Source organism: Geotrypetes seraphini, chromosome 14 (genome assembly GCF_902459505.1).
Source record: "Geotrypetes seraphini chromosome 14, aGeoSer1.1, whole genome shotgun sequence".
Lineage (NCBI taxonomy): Eukaryota > Metazoa > Chordata > Amphibia > Gymnophiona > Dermophiidae > Geotrypetes > Geotrypetes seraphini.
Window position 1 is genome coordinate 41,892,876 of NC_047097.1, and position 21,386 is coordinate 41,914,261.

General features: G+C 40.9%; 1 protein-coding gene across 10 annotated transcripts in view; it reads left to right on the top strand.

Annotated features, from left to right (window-relative positions):
* Window positions 1-21,386, top strand: part of LRRC49 (leucine rich repeat containing 49) — a 262,562-nt gene that overhangs the window by 152,802 nt on the left and 88,374 nt on the right. For all 10 annotated transcript variants that reach the window (XM_033919763.1, XM_033919761.1, XM_033919755.1 and 7 more), the window contains one exon: window positions 18,518-18,601. In XM_033919763.1, coding sequence (XP_033775654.1) covers window positions 18,518-18,601 — 84 coding nt within the window. The remainder of the gene's footprint in view (window positions 1-18,517; window positions 18,602-21,386) is intronic.

Consider the following 21,386-nt stretch of genomic DNA (forward strand, 5'->3'; position numbering starts at 1 on the left):
AAAAATAACCGATTGGAAAAGATTTGTGCAATTGTCATTATTCCCGGGCACCTAAGTGCAGGGTTTGGTAAGTTACCCTGTTCACTCTGAGGATCAACGCCCCAAAGTTCACTTATATACTTTTGCAGTGCTTATTATGACATCACACCTGTCAACTAATCAGCCAACAGAGGCTGTCCTTAGGTTTTTGAACAAAGAAATTCCTTTTAACATAGTTACCAGGCTTAAGAAAAGTTTTACAAATCATACACAGCAATTTTTGAATGCATAACACAGAGGAAAAGTTTGAATCCAAAATCAACTCTGTCAGGTGCTTTGGAAAAAAACTGACAGTCTGGGATTTCACAGACAGAAAAGGAAAAAAAAACATATGTAACCTCCCCTAACAAGAATTCCCAATATGGGCTAAAGGAGTCCTCCCTTAATGGCTACAGACTAAAGAGAGTTTCTATGGTAGGCTAGCTGAAAGGTCAGATAGGTCAAACTGCAGATGTTGTCTTTCAGGATTTCTTCAGGTTTAAAATATATAAAAATACAATTTTCAAAACCAATTCTTATGTTTAAACATAAATCACTTGACATATTTTCATTCATATTTAATACTTTAGAACATATTCACTTTCTTCTATACCCAGCCATGGGATGTGAAATCAGATATGCTCCAAGCTAACTAGCTCAAGAACATCTGTTATCAATTAGGCCTTGAGGTTTCTCCTATTCCGCTGGATATGGCAATTCAGACAAAAAACACTAGAAACCTAGGCCTTTTTAAAGCGGGAAACTTTCAGTATTTTAGCCAAAGAAAGATTAAAAAATGGAGTCAGATTAATACCTCTATAAAATCTGGCTTAATGGAGTCAGATTAATACCTCTATATGATCTGGCTTAATTCAGCAAAATACATATACTTTTTCCCTCCTAGTAACCCCTAGTGTTTCCTGTTATTCTCTAATGTCATTTTTCTGGCCTTTGCTGCATCCATATTCAGATTTTTATTTTTGTATTTAGGCACCAACTTTTCATAAGTTTCTATTGTGCGTGGTCTTAACTATCACATATGCATCTAACTAGATTTACCCAGAATCACATGAAAAGGAGGCATATCATATGTAGAAAAAAATCTACAACGTTCAAATTTTTTCTTACACACTATCCATTCCATCCAGCATATCATAGCACCCCTATCTGCCAAAAATGTCATTACTTGGCTTCCATCAAGATTGGAGGTAGGGTGGTGGGGGGAGGGGGTGAATGGTAACACTGGCATGCGTGAAATAAGTGCTTCTGTAATGATCAGTTATTTATAGCATCATGGTAGAGAAGGACTACAAGCTGAAGATTCCCCACTGTAGTTTTTAGGGCCAAGATTTAACAAGTTCCAACTAACTTGCAACAATGAGTAAAGTAATTTCATAAAACTGATATAATTTTAGAAGAAACTATATAATGGGGGAGAGCACCCCTACAGTATGATGAGCTACTGAAAGATCTGACTTGTGCACGTATCCTTGTCCAAGGGTGAGGGCTAAATACTTCAACAGTCTTTTTGTGCTGCAGAGATCCTTTTTCCTCATTTCAGACTTTCACTGTTCAAAGAGATGTCAATGTGCACTAGAGGGTCTTCCTAACCCCAGTATAGTAATAATAATGTAAAATGAGGATGCATTTAAATTTTCACTTCTAGTACGTTTCTTCTATATCCCTACTGTTTCCTCAATAGAAGCATATTTCTTAACAGGCCTAGAATGTAGCTGAGTGGACTCTTTTGGCTCAGTTTTCCCTGTAAATGTATAATTAAAACAGTCTCAGAAGTATATTTGCTATGCTTTTTTTGGATGCTTTATCTCCTGAGGTGGTGGTGGCAGCGGTGTCCCCAGTTCGATTGTGTCATCATAGATTTGAAACAATGTCTTAGTTTCATGGCTGTAAGCTCTTAAGCAGTTTTGAGAGTGAATACTAATGTATAGATTGTAATATTTATTCTAGCGCAATAGGTGTGTCATTCTGGACAGTAGGGGTATTCTCCCCATGCCCATGAGCTATGCAGAAGGAATCCACTCCAGATTTCAACTCTTAAGATTTAGCAGATCAGAATTCATTGGGAGAGTGTCATGGGTGCATATTTCTCATTGAGTCTATGCTGTGTAAAGTATCTCTGAAAATGAGCTTCTTTTAAAAGAAACTTTGTGATAAGAAAATAAATGGGATGTTTCAAAATATTTATCTATATATCCTTCTTCTCCAGAGGGCTCTGCTACTCCTTTCAGTTTTCCTTCTGCATGTGAGCTGGAAGGTGTCTTTCTGATCTGCTCTGTATATTTCTTTAGTTTTGTTGATTTTTGTGGGTTTTTTCTGGCTTTCAGAGCACCAGAGGGGAAAAGCTCTGCCTGCCTGAAGAAGAAGCAGACTTGGGTTTGCAGTTGGTAGGTTAATCCCTTAGGGACCTATTTGGCTAGTCTGTGGAAAACTTTGTGGCACTTGTGGTCCGTATCCCTCGTTGCTTAGCTCACCTACTGTTTCGCAGGGGCTTGAGCACAGGCTGTTAGGCATATGCAGGGGGCTCAGCAGGGCTCTTTAGGGTGCTGGATGCAATTTTGCCTCCCTCCTTTGCGTGCTCAGTTCCGTGGGGGTTGAGGATCAGTCCAGCTGGAGGACTGGCTGATTGAGGCAAGATCTGTTCTCTCAGATTCAGCTATGAGTTAGAGCAGAGGCAGGCTGCAGCACCTTCAGAGCACATGGCACAGTGATTAAGGCTATTACAGCCTATGGGAGAAATGGGAGGGAGGTCTTAAAAAACATTTTTGGGAGGTTGCTGTCACATCCTATTGGGCCTCACCTCTAAAATTCTGTTTTCAGATGGTTTTTAAAATTTTAGTTAAAGAGTTTGTGAGCCGTTTTTTGGCACTAAAACGCTGCCTTGGCAGCCATCTTTGATGACCCAATTTTTTTCAAAGTTTCCAGATCATTCAAATCACCTCATTTTGCCTCCAAACTGGCATAGATGGAGTCCACAGGCTCTTTTACCCTTAATTCATGCCAGATTTGCACTGGATGGACGCTGTTGAGTGCCCTTGTGCAGCATGTGAAGGGGTGGTAGGAGCATTGGACTTAGCCTCCCCTTTGGTCTCTAGGGCTGAGGAACATTTGAGGGGGCCTGTTACTGGGGAGAAAATCCCTCCCAAAGCCTCGGCCAGTGACATACCTAAGTGTAAGAGTAGGGAAGCCACGAAGCCCAAGAGACGTAAGGAGGAATTACCTAAAGGGGACTCAGAGCTGCCTAGTACAGAATTTTCTCCTAAATTTGTTAATTTGATGTGGAGAGCCTATTTGGATAGCTAGGATCCTCATAGGAGGTCTGATGGCAAGCCAGGGATCGCACAAGAGGGCTTGGGCTCCAGGGCATATCAGGGTCCTTGGCAGGAGCTGTCCAGGACCATGGGGATTTTTCTGACAGGGACTCAGAAGGGGAGGGATCAGTCTTTATGTCCTTAATGTCGCAGTGCAAATCTTCCCTGCTGGGCGATTTAGGATTGCAAGCAGGAGCAAGCACGTACACAGGAAGCAGTGGGGGCCCTTGACCAAGGAAATGATCCCACAGTAAGCCAGCTGTTCAAGCCTTTGGTGCTTTTAGAGCTCATTACTGACTCCCTGAGGGAGTTAGACTTCTAGCAGGTTCCTTCCACTCAGTGTTCTAGCCTGAGCGGATTGCGAGTACAACTCACATCTTTTCCCTGGCATCCTAATATGAGAGTTTTAGTCACAGAGCACTGGGATGCTCCTGAGGGTTCTCTAAAGGTAGCTAAAACAATGATTAGGCTGTATCCTATGGCACAGGAGTGTCAACAGATGTTCACCCAGCCTAAGATGGATTCCTTAGTTGCTTAGGTAACCAAGCACACGTCCCTTCCAAGTGAAGGGAGGCATGGTACTGAAGGATATGCAGGATCGCAGAGTGGATGTGGTCCTAAAAAGACAATTAAAAGCTTTGGCCTTAGGGATCAAAGAAGCTCCAGCTTTGTTCAATGTGCTTGTCATACCAAGATGTGTGGGCTCATCTTAGCAGAGAATGAGCCTTTGCCCCAGCTTTTGCTGGCAGGGATGGATTATGTGGACAATGATTTCTATGACATGTCTAGGACAATTCATCATGGCTCGCTCTTCGCTGCCATTTAAGAGCCGCCATTTCAGCATGGTCCTTTCATTGCTGGACTATTCAGCACCACACTTTCATTGCAGGGCTGTTCAGCGCAGCCCGGTGCTTCAACATGTGGTGGTAGTGGGCAATGCCTCCACCCCCATCAGCATTTGTGGCGCATGTGGTAGGGGGCGATGTCCCCCCGCACCCCTCATCAGCACTCAGTCTTGATCCAGTAATGCCCCCCCACACACACATCGGCACCCTACCTCGATACAGCAATGCCCCTCATAAACCCCTCCAATATAGCACTCCACCTCAATCCAACAATGCCCTTCGCACATCAACACTCCACCTTGATCCAGCAATGTCCCCTACATACTTCCCCTTCAGTACTCCACTTCGATCCAGCATAAAGGGCTGCGCTGAATAGTACCCGCGATGAAAGGGCCAAGTTGAAATGGTGGCGAAGAAATGACTGCTGAACTGTTGGATCTTCCCAGGTCTATACCTCCTTAAAGTAGTATGCTCTGGTATAGTGACTAAAGGCAGTTGGGTACATAACTGCTAATTAATGCCAGGTAGCGCTAATTAGAGCCAATTATAGTCTGTTATTGCTAATCAACACCAATTTATTAAATTAGCGCACCTGACTTTATTCTATAACTTGCATGCACAAATTTGTGAACTAGTCACAAATATGAGTGCACATCTTTCTAGAATTAAGGGACATATGGCCAAACTTCTTCATTTAAAATTGGGGCAGTGCATCAAATCATCTATTCAGAGGCAAAATTCAGCTGCTAAATGGATAACTTACACATTTTAAAGTAAAAATACATAAACAGCAGTGATCATTTTAAATGTGTAAGTTATATATGGCAGTGGTCCCCAACCCTGTCCTGGAAGACCACCAGGCCAATTGGGTTTTCTGCATAGTCCTAATGAATAAGCAAGGAGCAGATTTGCATGCCTGTCACTTCCATTATATGCAAAAATCTTTCATGCATATTCATTAGGGCAAGCCTGAAAACCTGATTGGCCTGGTGGTCCTCCAGGACAGGGTTGTGAACCACTGATATATGGATTTTTAGAGCAAAAGGGAAAGAATAGGATATGTGCAGTACAGCATAGAGATAAGCGAGGCCTGTTCTTTAGACCAGTGTTCTAATACCACCGGTCCACAGAAATTTCCTGCCGCTCCACAGGGCTGGCATGTGTATTGGGCCCAAAACAGTGTTCTTCAACCGCCAGTCCGTGGTGCGATCGATGCAGCATTATCTTCGAGCCGGCTCCCTCTTCCTCATTGCCGCAGTGCACAAAGTCACAGGCAGTGGCTCCTATGTGCATCCTGCGCCTGAACCGGAAGCCTTCTCTCTGACATAACAATGTCAGAGGGAAGGCTTTCAGAGAGGCACGGGACATGCAAGGAGCCACTGCCCACGGCTTTGTGCACTGCGGCAGTGAGGAAGAGGGAGCCGGCCCGAAGATAACGCCGGGGGTGGCATAAAACAGCCAGGTGGGAGCATGCCAGAAATTAAGGCACACAATGTTTCTTTTTCTCTGGGGTTGTACTGCATGTAGAGTGTTGCATCTTAGGGTTTGTTTGTATATACATTATTAGTACTTTTAGTTTTTGGCCCCGTATTTGCATAGGGGTTATCTGTGTTCTGGTAGGAATGAATGTTGAGAAGCATACGTAGTGTGCTTTGTGTAGTTTAATTTTGTGGTTAACTATTATGTGTTGTTAATAAGATTATATTGTGTATATATATGAAAAATGAATGGAAAAAATAGTGTTACAATTAGTACTATTATAATGGCGGGGTCTGGGGCAGAGATTAGGTGGAGATGGGCGGGGTCTGGCCTACGACTTAGCCCAGTGTTTTTCAATTGCCGGTCCATGGACAGGTGCTGGTCTACAAAATAATTTTTTTATTTCCACCGGTCCATTGGTATAAAAAGGTTGAAGAACACTGCTTTAGACAGCATTCAGAAAACCATATCCTAGTCAGTGCAGTACCTCTCTACAACCAAAAGATGTCCTCCTATCACAACAGTACATTTTAAATATATTGCTCTCAGATAGGATTTCCTATTTTCTCTTCACTTAGCATGGCAATCTGTTAGCATACCTTTTTGTACTAAGCCTGAAGACTCTTGATAAACGAAGTAAGTGTTAGCAAAACAAATACAATTTTTCTTTATACATAATATACTAACTTGGGTGAAACAAAGTACCTGATTACTATTCAGTGTAAACCTCTTAGGATATAGGCAGTATATAAACAATAATAATAATCTAGTGTGAGATAGGGTGTGACAATATCCTAGTGTGAGACAATATAGGGCTTGCTGGCAGCAAAGTTCTGTGGCTTTGCTCAGTGTGGCTTAACTGGGAGCAGGTTACCAAATGGTCAGCAGTGATGGAAGTGACAGGGTTGAGCTGGGGAAGAGTATTGGAGAGGTCAAGCAAGGATCATCTGGTGAATTTCATTGAGTGAGATGGTTACCTATTTTGATAATACATTTCTCCCTCCATATTTGCGGGAGTTAGGAGTAAAGACAGCCCATGAATACCAAAAAAATTGTGAATAATTTTTCACTTTCATATTCACAGGGTTTGGGGGTATAGCCATTGTGAATACAATACTCCCCCAAAATTTGCAAGGGTTCCGTTTTCAGCTGATTGAAGGCAGGAGAGGACAGCTGGGGCGCTGGCGGGTGCTTAAATTGTACTTACAAAGCTGGACACATTTTCTGACCGCCTCTTCCTGGTACTAAAGTCATGGTTACACCAATCAGGAGCTGCTTTGATATGCCAAATAGCGTGTCAAAGCAGCTCCTGATTAGTATAACCATGATTTTAGTACCAGGAAGAGGCGGTTGGAAAATACAATGAATTACTGAGTCCGCGATTCGCGATCCGCAAATTCGCAGGGGTTTACTGTACTGTGAATTTGTGAATAAAACCTCCCTTTCGTATTTGCAAGCATAGACTGATTTAAAAGAAACAAGTTCTTGCAGTTCATGCATTGTACTGTACACTAGCAGTACAATTCAAGTACTGTATTATAGAACTGACCATGTACATACAAGCATATACCGTATTTTTTGCTTCATAAGACACACTTTTTTTCCACCCATGCAGTGATTGCACGTTGCTGGCCCACAAGCCTTCTCCCGATGTCAGAACTGACGTCAGTTCTGATGTCGGGTGAAGGCTTGTGGTCCGGCGACGTGCAATCGCTGCACACTGGCCCTTCCCATACCTTCTTTGAGTTGAGGCACAGCAGCGGCAGACCGGGGCCAGAGGAGAAGTAATCGGCAGAGGGTAGGCACTAGGCAGGTTTCAGCTCGCATGGAAGGAAGAAGGCAGTTTCCGGCACAGCAGCGGCAGACCGGGGCCAAAGAAGGAGGAATCGGCGGAGGGTAGGCAGGTTTCAGCGCTTAGGTGGGGGAGGAAGGCAGTTTCTGGCGCAGCAGGGAGGACGAAGGACAAAGGCTGGAAGGCAGTGAAGGCAAGGAGGCACGAATTCGGGACATGAGTGGGTAGGAGAACGAAGGACAAAGGCTAGAAGGTAGTGAGGGGACACGAACTCGAGACATGGGAGGGAGGGAATAGAAAGGGACAATTATTGGGCCTGAGTGAAGAAAGGAAGGAGACTCATGAAATCACCAGACAACAAAAGTATGAAAAATTATTTTATTTTCAATTTAGTGATCAAAATGTGTCAGTTTTGATAATTTATATCTGCTGTGTGTATATGAAAAATGAAAGGAACAGCCTGGCAGGGAGGGGGAGACAGGGTGCAGAACCTGGTATATATTAGTACACAGTTTGGTTCAGAATGTTTTTTCTTGTTTTCCTACTCTAAATCTAGGGTGCGCCTTATGGTCTGGTGCGTCTTATGGAGCGAAAAATACGGTACTCTAATCCTACAGTACAGTATTCATATACAGTACTGTAATTCTTAATAATGTTAAACATAATATTGCAACACATACCGATCTCTTAATCAGATGGTGTCTTCATCTTTGTCCTGTACATGTTCCTCATGCGGTGCAGGAGGAGGAAAAGACGAAGAGGATAAGTGAGCACCAGGTGGCTCTTCAGGCAGTGGAAGTGGATCTTCGGTGTCTTCATCCTCATTATCCTGTACGTGTTCAGTATAATGGTGCAGAAGTAGTAGTAGTAGTAATAGGAGACGAAGGAGGTGCCTCCTCATGGGTGGCTGATGTGGAAGAGGTGAATGGAGAGGCAAGGACTCTCTGTATCTTCTGGCCTCGACACATCGGACCAAAGTATCAAACAAGGATACTAAACCAGGAAATTGTAAAAGAGGGCTCGGGGCTGAGTGGGAACTTATGGAAAATGGACCCAAGGTCGCAATGCAGGGGCCCAAAGCACAAATGAACCTAGCAAGCGGAAATAAGAGGGAACAACAAGAACCAGAGGGGCATCCAAACATGGGGAAGCAGGCTGCAGCAGCAGGAGGCTATTAAACTCTATGAAGGGAGCAAGACTCAGGCAACTGGTGTTGCAACCAACAAGGGATCAGGCAATACTGGCCCTGATACTTACCAATGAAGAAAGTGTCACAGAGGTCTCGGTGGGCGACACATTGGCCTCCAGTGACCACAACATGGTATGTATGGTTCAATCTCGGGAAAGGTTTCACTAAATCTACCACACTGACCAAGGTCCTCAAATTCAAGGACACAAATTTCAAAGAAATTGGAGACTTCGTTCACCAGGCGCTACAAAGCCAAGCAGAAACCGATAACGTGGAAGAAATGTGGTCGACTTTGAAAGCCACCATACAAGAGGAAACAAACCGCTATGTTAAATCAGTAAGTAAACGGCGAAGGTTCTCTGCGGAGATTTCGGACCTCATCAAGGAGAAGAAAAAAGCATTCATCTCTTACAAACAATCAGGGAAACAGGACTCTAGGGAAGTCTATCTGGCCAAGTCAAAACCCGTCAAAACAGCAGTTAGGGAGGCCAAATTCCGCATGGAGGAGTCTCTAGCGAAGAACATCCAGAAAGGAGATAAATCCTTCTTCAGGTATATCAGTGACAGAAATAAGAACTCAGGCGGGATAGTACGTCTTAGGAAACCAGACGGAGACTATGTAGAAGCGGACTCGGAAAAATTCCAACTGTTAAATGAATACTTCTGCTCAGTCTTCACCCGCGAGGCGCCAGGACTCGGCCCTCAGCTACAGACAAGGGTTGATGCAGATGACCCGTTTAGTAATTTCGAGTTTACACCCAGCGGTGTCTACTGCGAGCTGTCAAAGCTTAAGGTTAACAAGGCAATGGGGCCTGACAACCTACACCCCAGGGTGCTCAGGGAGTTGTGTGATATCTTGGCGGAACCGCTATCCGCGCTCTTCAATCTCTCCCTTAGTAAGGGTAACGTCCCGTTGGACTGGAAGACGGCTAACGTCATTACACTCCACAAGAAAGGCTCCAAGATGGAGACAGCAAACTACAGACCGGTGAGTCTCACATCAATAGTCACTGCGGGCCACATAAAACAGCCAGGTAGGCTGGATTTGCCCTATGGGCCTTGTGTTTGACACATGTACTTTAGAACAAAAGAGCCTGTAACTATTAAAAATAATTTTGGAAACATGTTAAACTAACATTTAAGATGATATATGAAATCAGTCAGAATAATTGACACTACCTAAAAGTTTACAGAAGATAGGAATGCAGTTTGTTCTGCAGGTTCACAAGGAGTCTCAAAAATTAGTGTAGGAATTAGCATTGTTTTCTTGCTTTAGAATTTGCTTGAAGATAAGATAGAATCCTTATTATAAACAAGAAATATTTCCACTTTTTCAAGTCTAAAGAAATTGGAGAAATGGCAGTCATGGTTCAGTGGGCATTTCTTGGCAATAAATGCATATCTGTATAAGAATCAGTTCACCGTTGGATTTGTGGTTTTGTTCTCTTCCTGTTGTACAGTAAATGCAGATTTTAAAATCTGTAGTTTCATGAAGCATGCAAAGTTCATGTTTATACTAACAGTAGTGTAACTGCTCATGCTTTTCCTTAGGAAATTTTGTGAGCAATTAGACCAGTCAAATCTGCTTAGCATTGTTTGGCTTCCTGCCCTTATAAGTCCAGGATGAACCAGGTCAGTAAGCATTTAACATTTTGTAAAATTTGTTTTTCCCTTTTTTTCCTTCCCAGTAGTCTCTGACATTCTTACCTTCCCAGATGGCATGCCTGGGTACACAGCTCAAGGGCATAAAGGGTAACTCGTCCATGATTTCCCCTCAGTTAATACCACCCCATCAGAGCAGCACAACCATCCTCCTTGCATCCTAGTATTGCCTTGATGACAAGAGACTTGAACACTAACCCCCAAGGTGGACCCTAGCATCCAGTAACTGTGATTCAGGTTATTCTTCCCAATGTGCATCACTTTGCATTTGTCCATATTAAATTTCATCTGTCACTTGGATGCCCAGTCTTCCAATTTCCTAAGGTCTGCCTGTGATTTTTCACAATCCGCATGCATTTTGACAACTTTGAACAGTTTAGTGTCATCTGCAAATTTAATCACCTCACTTGTCCCAATTTCCAGATCATTTATAAATAAGTTAAATAGCACCTGTCCCATTAAAAGCTTAGAATCAAACTTCACACTCCCTCAAGGCGCTTCATGGACACAAAGGCAGTTAGATGAGAAGGTTCAAAGACTACATATTTCAAAGATTGATATCTCACTATACATTTGCATGGATATCTCAAATAAAAAGTCCCTCCTAGAAGAAGAATTCCTGATTTCAGAAGCAAGAACTGATGCCTTCGCCTCTGTGTATCACTTGAAACATCTGGGAATATCTAAATCTTAAAACTCAAAAATTCTTTGTCTGTTTTTGAAGAACATTTTGAAAATCCACATTTTATCTGGCAAAAGTGCTACCTAATGATACCACTAATGTTGAAGATTTAGCTATCTCTTTATTGTTATATTTGCTGTATCTGATGATGTTTGCATCAATAAAACTGTTTGAATCTATCAGAGGTCTCCAAAATTGTTGAATTGTCCAGATGTTCTTCATTTTGATTTTGATTAGAAATTTGCTAGTCTTGTGGCCTTCTAATTGGCAAGTAATAAATCTGGGGAAAATGAGGAATTGATTTCTCTGGGTTTAAAAGTATTTCAAAAAAATATCTTTCCAGCATCTCCCTTGGTGCTAAAGTGAGCACCTGAGGGAATTCCAGGAACCGCAAATTATTATTGCAAGCATTTTTTTCCAAAATTTTATCTTTCTCCTTTGGTTCGTATTATCCTTAATTATAAAATCCTGAATTTGACATAGCTCATTTAAATTTGTCATATTTATCAAGCCGAGGTTTTAAGAACCCTATTTCAATTTTTAATTCTTTCAATTCTTCTTGCTTATTAATTCTTCTATCTAGACACTAAATTTGTGAGCACAAAGATTTCCCCAGATTAAACACTAAATCTCATAGAGAATCAAGAGTAACTTCAGGAGGCTTAGTTAAGAAATAATTTTGCATTTGTAAAGTTGTAGACTGCTCACCAATCTGTCTCTCCTGAATGCCTCTGATGTTACTTTCTGGCCTTGCGACCTGGAAGTGATTTCAGAGGTAGCCAGGCCGGTGTGAGCAACAGGCTAGAGTAGTTGCTTGCGTTGGCAAAGATTTTAAAGAGATACAGAAAGGTGGGGAAGGGAGGACATGAATGTTGCGGGGGGAGGGTGGAGAGGTGCTGGTGCCCCTACCTAGATGGTGCCTGGGATGGTCCGCTCCACCGCCTCCCCTTTACTGTGTCACTGGTGGTAATTCTTTAAAGGCGCTTGACATCATTTAAGTACCAAGAACATGTGCAAATAGCAAGAATACCATATGTGCACATATATTTGTAAATACAAGTCTTCTGGCTACATGCTATTCTGTAAAGTGGTGCCTAAATATGGTGGATCATAGTTTTAAGGTGAGCATACACATGAATGGAACATAAGAATAGCCTTGCTGGGTCAGACCAATGGTCCATCAAGCCCAGTAGTCCGTTCTCATGGTGGCCAATCCTGGTCACTAGTAACTGACCAAAAACCAAGGTGTAGCAATATTCCATGCTACCGATACAGGGTAAGCAGTGGCTTCCCCCATGTCTGGGTAAAGCATGGGAGAAGCACATAAATACACAGGTAAAGTATAGAATACTATAATTTACACATACGTTTTTACCATTCTAGGCACTTGCATTTATACCAGTTCTATAGATAATATAAATTGGTGTTGTTCAATGTAAGACCTCAGGGGCCAAATATGGCCTTCATTGTTTCTGCAATTTTTCTCTATCCAGGCTCAGGACTGAAAGGGGAAAGTAGATGGGGGGGGGGGGGGGAGGACGGGACAGAGACAGATAAGGTATTTCACAATAGAGAAAGTAGAATATATTTGGAAATGCTCAGAACTTTGAGAATGCTCCCCAATGAAGTTTAAAAGTAGGCTGGTAGGAATGGATGTCATTGTCACGCTGGTCAGCAGTGCTGTGGTCCTGCATGGGAAGATATTTGGTGGCTCTCCTTCAGCTCATTAGATTTCAGCTTAAAAACTGAGGACCTAAATTGTATGCTTGTATTTGTGCTGCTATGCATGTATTCTGGAAAGGAAAGTATGCTTCAAATTGGCATCTTCTTGGTGTGTAGAAATAGGCATGCCTTTATAGATTTGTCCTACACACAGACACACTCACCCTGCTCACTTCAGATTAGGTGTAAATAAGTAGCATACTGCCTGCAGCAGTGGCCAGTCTGGGTCTATTGGAAATACCTTACAAGTCTTAATAGAGACATCTTATTTCTTGATTATCAAGTAAGAGTTCATGATCACCATGGCTACCAGGTTAATAACTGTTAATGGATCTATCCGTTAGAAACTTGTCCAAGCCTGTTTTTAAACCTAACAATACTATTAAGCTTGTCTACATCATCTAGCAACAAATTCCACAGTTTAATTGCATGCTGGCTGAAAACATGATTTCTTATATTTGGTTTTTAAACTGCTAGCAGTTAGTTTTCCATCTCTTAGTACTATACTATTTGAAAAGATAAATAACCAGTCCTTATTATGTCCACATTATTCAAGATTTTATAGAATCTATCATATCCTTTGAATCATCTTTTTTCCAAACTAAAAGAACCATTCATACTTTATCATGTTTGTAGTCCTGTTCTATAAGGCTCAGGTTTTTTTTAAAGATTATCAACCACGTGTTGCATGCAATTCAAACATTTTTTTAATTTTTTTGTTCAATAAAATGAACAATGAACAAGTAGAAAAGCATTTCTCAATCTTGCAGGAACAAATGATGAGTTCGATAGGGTATGTAAGATGGTAATGCATAGAAACAAACACGGTATGTTACATTTCAATAACAATGGAAGCAAAGGGGATAACAGGGTACAGATAGAGGTTTACCTTACAGGACATTGAGCGAATAGGGTATGGATATTTTAGGTTAGGTAGGGAACACTTTCAGGTCATGGACCTGGGGGGGCCGCCGCGGGAGCGGACTGCCGGGCACGATTGACCCCTGGTCTGACCCGGCAGAGGCAACGCTTATGTTCTTATGTTCTTATAATTATTTTTCCCAACAAAGAAGGACTTTCCCTTTTATCTCCCATTACATTTAAAACTCAACCTCTTCAAGTTGTGTCTTCTTTAAAATTACTAGGAATCACTTTTGACAGTAAACTCAATTATCATCTTCATATCAGCACAGTTCAGCGCTGTTTTTACCAGCTACGAATGATTAGATCCATATCCAAAGTGTTAGAGCCTACATAGAAACATACATAGAAATAGACGGCAGATAAGGGCCACGGCCCATCTAGTCTGCCCACCCCAATGACCCTCCCCTAAATTTCTCTGTGTCTATCACATTTGGCCTTAAAATCAGGCACGCTGCTGGCCTCAATAACCTGAAGTGGATGACTATTCCAGCGATCAACCACCCTTTCAGTGAAAAAGAATTTCCTGGTGTCCCCGTCCCGCCCCTGATTTTCCACGGATGCCCCCTTGTTGCCGCGGGACCCTTGAAAAAGAAGATATCTTCTTCCACCTCGATGCGGCCAGTGAGATACTTGAATGTCTCGATCATGTCACCCCTCTCTGCGTTCCTCGAGTGAGTACAGCTGCAACTTATCCAGCCGTTCCTCGTACGGGAGATCCTTCAGTCCTGAGACCATCCGGGTGGCCATTCTCTGGACCGACTCTAGTCTCAGCACATCCTTACGGTAATGCGGCCTCCAGAATTGCACACAGTATTCCAGGTGGGGCCTCACCATGGATCTATACAATGGCATAATGACTTCAGGCTTACGGCTGACGAAACTCCTGCGTATGCAACCTATGATTTGCCTTGCCTTGGATGAAGCTTGCTTCACTTGATTGGCAGTCTTCATGTTCTCACTGACGATCACCCCTAAGTCTCGTTCTGCTTCAGTTCCTGTTAGGATCTCTCTATTAAGGGTGTAAGTCTTGCATGGATTTTGGCTGCCCAGGTGCATGACTTTGCATTTTTTGGCATTGCAGCTGAGTTGCCAGGACCTAGACCAGCGCTCCAGTAGGAGTAGGTCGTGCATCATGTTGTCAGACATTGAATTTATGTCTGTTGTGCTTTTGCCCACTACATTGCTTAGTTTGGCGTCATCGTCGAATAATGTTATTTTACCTCGCAGCCCTTCTGCCAAGTCTCTTATAAAGATGTTGAATAGGATCGGGCCCAGGACCAAGCCCTGCGACACTCCACTGATTACCTCCGTCATTTCGGAGGGGGTGCCGTTCACCACTACCCTCTGAAGCCTACCTCCAAGCCAGTTCCCAACCCATTTCGTCAATGTGTCGCCCAATCCTATAGAACTCATCTTGCTCAGCAACCTGCGGTGTGGTACGCTATCGAATGTTTTACTGAAGTCCAGGTAGACGATGTTCAGGGACTCCCCAACATCCAGCTTCCTCGTCACCCAATCAAGAAGCTGATCAGGTTGGATTGGCAGGATCTCCCCTTAGTAAATCCATGTTGACGGGGATCCCGTAGATTCTCCTTGTTCAGGATCATATCCAATTGGCGTTTGATTAGAGTTTCCATTAGTTTGCACACTATTAATGTGAGACTCACCGATCTGTAGTTTGCTGTCTCCATCTTGGAGCCTTTCTTGTGTACTTCTCTGAATATCTTGATCTACTCCCTTGTGATTTCCTGTATTGATTACTGTAATGCGCTCTATAAGGGCATAACTAAAAAAGAAATAAGAAGACTCCAAATTATACAGAACACTGCAGTGAAGATCATATTTAATGCAAAGAAGTTAGACCATGTTAATCCTCTCCTTTATAAAGCTCATTGGTTGCTGGTAGAACATAGAATCACATACAAAATTATTTTACTAACCTTTAAAACTAGACAAAATAGTCAACCAGAATTTATCAATAACCTTCTTATTCCCTATAGGTCTTCTAAGACTCTAAGATCTTCTTCTAAAAATCTGCTATCTGTTCCATCTTTGAAGTTTATCAACACAATGAGGTCTACCATTTTCTCTGTCAGCGCTCCATCTCTTTGGAATAATATTCCGGTCTACTTACGGGAAGAATCAACTCTTCACCATTTTAAAACAAAATTAAAAACATTTCTTTTTCTTGATGCTTTTGAGACCTAAATGCCCTTTTTAGGGCTACATAGTTTTATTCTATTTTTAGATACCCTCCCTTTTGTTTTTTCCCTATATGTTCTCTTTCTTACTTGATAAATTGTAGTTATATCCTTCTTCCCTTTTAGGTTCCTGTTTGTTTTTCTATTGTTTTTAAATGTTTTAAATAATGATTATTGTTTTAAAGGTAGTATAGTTACCCCATATATGTTTTTAACATAATGTTCACCGCCTAGAAGGCCGATTGGACGGTTTATAAAATTTTAAATAAACTTGAAACTTGAAACACTTGTGCATGGTAACACAATAATCTAGCACTTTGGACCATGTTTTATTAAAGGAAGAAAAGGTACGCATTCTATCAGCCAACGTCTTTTCATATTTTGCAAAAAGGCATACAGTATTCCACCATTCATTATAAGTTAGGGTAGAAAAATCTTTCCAGTGGGATATTGTTTTCAAAGCAATCAATAAGAGGCATTTCAATAATCTATTATCATGTTTGTCTAAAGCAGGGGTGCCCAACCTTCGGCCCGAGGGCCGCATGCGGCCCCCGTGAAGTAATTTGTGCGGCCCCAGTCAAGAGCGATGCAGTGTTTTCCTATGCTGCCCCCGGGTGTTTACCATCTTGCTAGCTGCCTCCTGTGTCTTGCTGCAGCGTTTGAAAGTTTGTGCGGCCCCAGAAACATTTTTTTCGGCCAGTGCGGCCCAGTGAAGCCAAAAGGTTGGACACCCCTGGTCTAAAGGCATTGTAATAGCAGCCCCACCAAATACTATCAATGAGTAGGAGAGAGGTGATCAGTGATGGGTAAAATTTTGGTTATGGTGGACCATATGTCTGACCAATATTGCTGTAAGAAACTGCAATGAAAAAACATATGGTCCATTGTACCAATTTCTGTAGAGCAGGACCACCAAAGATTGGAGTCGGCTGCAAATAATTTAGACAGTTTGTACGGTGTCCAGTAGGCTCTGTGGTAAAGAAAAAGTGCCATTTGTTTGGTCACAGCAGATTGTAAAGCACCGAAGGAGGTGAGCCATATGTTTTCCCAGATGGCGGAAGCAAGTGTATATGAGGTATCATTGGCCCAGACATCATACAGGGCTGATGGAAATGTAAATTTGTATTTCTTCAGTACTTTATATACCATGCAAACCCCTCTTTAGACTAAATAATTCACACCATTTTAATACTGAAGGTTTATCATTGGAAATTGATTCCCTAAACATGAAGGATTTAAGACAATGTTGCAACTGGAACCAACGAAAAAACTGATTAGGAGGAAGATTGTATTCAAGTGAAAGTGTCGCAGAATCAGTCAATTTATTGTCTCTAATGAGATGAGAAACAGTCCATATACCAGATTTGAGCCAAGATTTCCATTCAATGTGTTGACCTTGAATTTTCACTTGTTATGCCAAATAGGTGACAAGGTAGTAGAGTTCCATTTGGTGTCCACAATGGCATCAAATTCCATTAAAACCTGTTTAGTTGAAAGCAGAATAGAATTATCTTTTGTGGTGTTGCTGGGCGGTACAAAGATACATATCTGAGGTACTCCTTCATGAATAATTTATGTTCCAATTGCAACCAGGTAGGGATGTTCTTGTGCTTAGGGTCTAATATCCATTGAGAGCCCTGCCTTCCTAGAACAGCTACATGGTAATTGGATATAAGTGATTTTAGGAGACAGGACTATCTTAATAGAGTCTAATCTGCCCCACCATGTAAGTTTCAATGGAGACCATTGTTCTGTGACAGATTTGATTATTCGATATATATGATCAACACTGTAAGTACGTGTGTCCTCAATGGTGGTACCAAAGAATACTCCTAAATATTTCAACTTAGTTGGGGAGAACTTAAGGCCAAGCTGTGAAATGATGTCACAGCATGGGAAACCATTTAATGGCATGACTTCGGTTTTAGCGGTATTGAGTTTGTATCTAGATATCAACGCATATTTGCCAATGGTTTGTAGAACATGTGGCACAGAGTCCAATGAAGAATATAGCAGGACGTTGTCCGCATGGCTGACAGTTTGATAGACAGATCATCTAGTTGAAAGCCAGTGATATTAGAGTTAGATCTTAGAGCTATTAACAGTGGCTCCAGTGCAATATTGAATAACATTTTTTTACATAACTACTTCCAAGAAAGCTATGTACATTGAGAGAATAAGGGCCTGACTCTATAGCGTCCTAAAAATTGACGCTAACTAGAATGGCGTTTAGAACGATTCTATAAAAGCTATGCACACCTTATAGAATCATGCTAAGCACCGGTGTGTCACATAACTTTTAAGCCATTTGGGCCAGGAAAAACCAGGCCTAAATATCTGCGCCTAATTGTGCATGCATCAGGCATATTCTACACAGTGCACGTACATTCTAAGAACGCCCATGCTCCGCCCCTGGCCATTCCCCCTATTCAGATTCATGCAGCACTTAATAGAATACTCTTATTAAGATTGTTGCAGTTGTCTGGGTCATGCTGCACATGGGTAAGTAGAACCGACATTACAGCTATCATGCTGTGGCTTTCTTCACACCCTGTGCCCCCAAATGGCTTCCTAGTTCTCTCAGTTCTAAGGAATTTCTTTGTACATATCATTCATTAGGACTAAATTATATTTTCATGATTAAAGTTGCTTTTCATATGCAATTCATTTTTAGGAAGAAGAAAGGCGTACCGCATCACTTTTGGCAAGAAGAGAGGAAGAGAAGAAGCGTGAAAGCCATAAACAAGCCTTACTGAAGGTATAGTCTCTAGATAATGATACTATTAATGATAAGGATTAAATAATGCATAACAAAAGAACACAAGGAGTATGTCAGGGAGGCAATAATGGACCACCAGAATTGTTACTGATCGCCAAAATGTTACGGGCCATGTTTTGGTCTATACTTGCATCAAGAGTCAGACGGCCATAATATTTAATGTATGATATTGAAAGACATAGAGAGTATCTAATTGAAGACAAAGCAACGCAAAGCTGTATTTTTGTAAAAACTCCCCCCAAAAATTTCATAAAGGAATCCACAACACAATGCTTCTTTATGAAGATTTTTTTGTTGGAGTTTTTATTGAGATGCAAGCTTACATTGTTTCATCTTAAATTGGACACTCTTTGTGCCTTTTTAAAAATTCATTTATTTAACCTGATTCTAGCTAGCCACTAAGGGATAGATTCTATAAATGGTGCCTAAAAATCAGCACTGAAAAAATAACACTTATCACTATTCTAAAAACTGCTTAAAGTTAGTCGCTGTTTATAGAATAGTTCTTGGTGCCAGGAATGACACCTCACTGTGAGGCTGCTAGACATACACGGTGCTGTAAATTAAAACATACAAGAGCAAAATGTGGATCCCCCATTATACTATAACCACATGTGTAAATTGTAGGAATGCCCTGATCTGCCCATGGCCCTCCCGTGGCCACACCCTTTTTGGAACTGTACATGAAAATACACATGTATATTTTAATTAATTTCAATTAGCATCAGTAATTGCTTATTAAATTCACAATTGGCATTAATTGGCTCATTATTCAATTAACTAGTGCACCACTTACACTTCGATCTTGTGACCACTATCTCAAGTTTAGAAAACTTTTTAAAGTGTTTCAGTATCAAGACAGGGAACCAACCGTAAAGTAACTGAAATGATAGTTGTAAAAGCCCATTTTTAAATGGTCTAATGCAACTCCTGAGACAAAATAAAGAGCCAACGATGCCTTATTTGTAACTATGACTTAACTGTATTAATAGTTGTACTGATCTAACTGTACTAGTAACCCTACTGAATGTCTGTGTTAAAAACTGTCCATTGTAACTTCCTGGGTAATTGACCCAGCCTCTTGTAATGTAATCTGTCCTTGAACTGAATAGGTAAAGGTGAAATAGAAAACTTGATTAACATAACATAACACTCAAATTGGGGCTGTGCCCAAAATTGCACACACAATATTTATAGAATTAGGCTGCAGTTCTGTTAGAGAAAGTAGGGGTTTACTTCTTATACTGTACACAGTGATTCTGAATTGCTTATTTTTCCTAGCTTGTACATTATTGTGTCTCAAGAAACACATTTATACTCTTTTTAGTGATACAAAAAAAGACTAGTTTTAATTAGACAAAGGTATGATGGAAAGTCTTTGTAATTTCAGTCATTACAGTGGGATTCACAAACTTTTTCTGAGCACTGTAATATGAATATTCTCCTTGAGAACATTTTCTATTTGGATATTGTAGGTGTAGTAATTGTGTGATTGTCACTGTGTTTCAAAAAGAAAGACTTGAGTATTATTGAAATGAAGCTGTCCCAGTTTTGTCCTTGCTTTGAGGAAATTGTATTACAATTATCCAAGGTCAATAATTTGACTTCAGAGGGAATAAAGAAGAGTATTGTATTCTCAGGGTAGATTCATCTCCTTTTAAATAGACCTTTAAATTATAATTATGCAAATAGAAATATTTTGTGTCCTTCAGAGCCCTTCAGCAAACAAGGTATGTGAAGGTCAGACCAATGATAAATCAGTTTGTCAGCCTAAATGTACTTTTCTTTTTAATTGCATTGATCTTTTTGTTTGGGACTTTGGCCTAGATTCATTAAACTTACCGATTCACTAAAAGGCCCATCACCTAGTTTACGATCCCATCCGATCCACCCATGCAAATTAGTAAAACCGCATGCAAAATAGCCAAGCGATTGATTTACTAATAAATCATACAATCGTACAAATTATTTGCATGCAAATTTAATAGTGAATCAATCACTGTTGGAAAATCAGCCAACAGCAGTTGAGTCGCTATTGTTAGTGAATCTAGGCCTTTGTTCCCTGCCTTATAAGTCACAATTTTTTTTTTTTTTTTACTTCCATCAGTTGTCTGCAGTTGGTCATATTTCTCATTTAAACTGGCTACAAAGCCCTTGAATTCTCTAGATTGATATGTAACTTCCATTAATTAATTTCAACTTCTGAATACCTTGAAGATCACTAGGACAAGTAGATGGATATGAGCTCAAGATCCACACTATTATATGTATTTACATTGATGTGCACTTTTATTCCCAAAAGACTCTAGGTAGCTTAGGGTATACTTAAAGAGTAATTCAGTATAGTAAGGAGATAATATGTATGCACTGAATAAGCAATAAATGATTAGAATTATGACATTTATGTCTATATATGTGCATATCCATGCATAAATGCCAAAGGTTTGGCTAAACTCTATAAATATGTACATATGTTACATTGCATGTATTTGATAGGTGATCATAATGCTTGAGTGGTATTATCCGTGTATCTCCAGTTGTTATGCTGAAATTATATTAAAAATGGTCAAAAAATCTCTGAAATGGTTTGCAAAATTAGGATCGCCAAAATATAATCAAACCAATACATAAATTATTATAGCAACACCAAAGTTGTTCTTCATAATCATTCATAACAAAAGGACCCTCAGAAGCAATTTGACACAAAGGCAAGCTGTCATCTACGACGATTTCCACTGCTAGCTTCCCCATTGGTTCTATAACA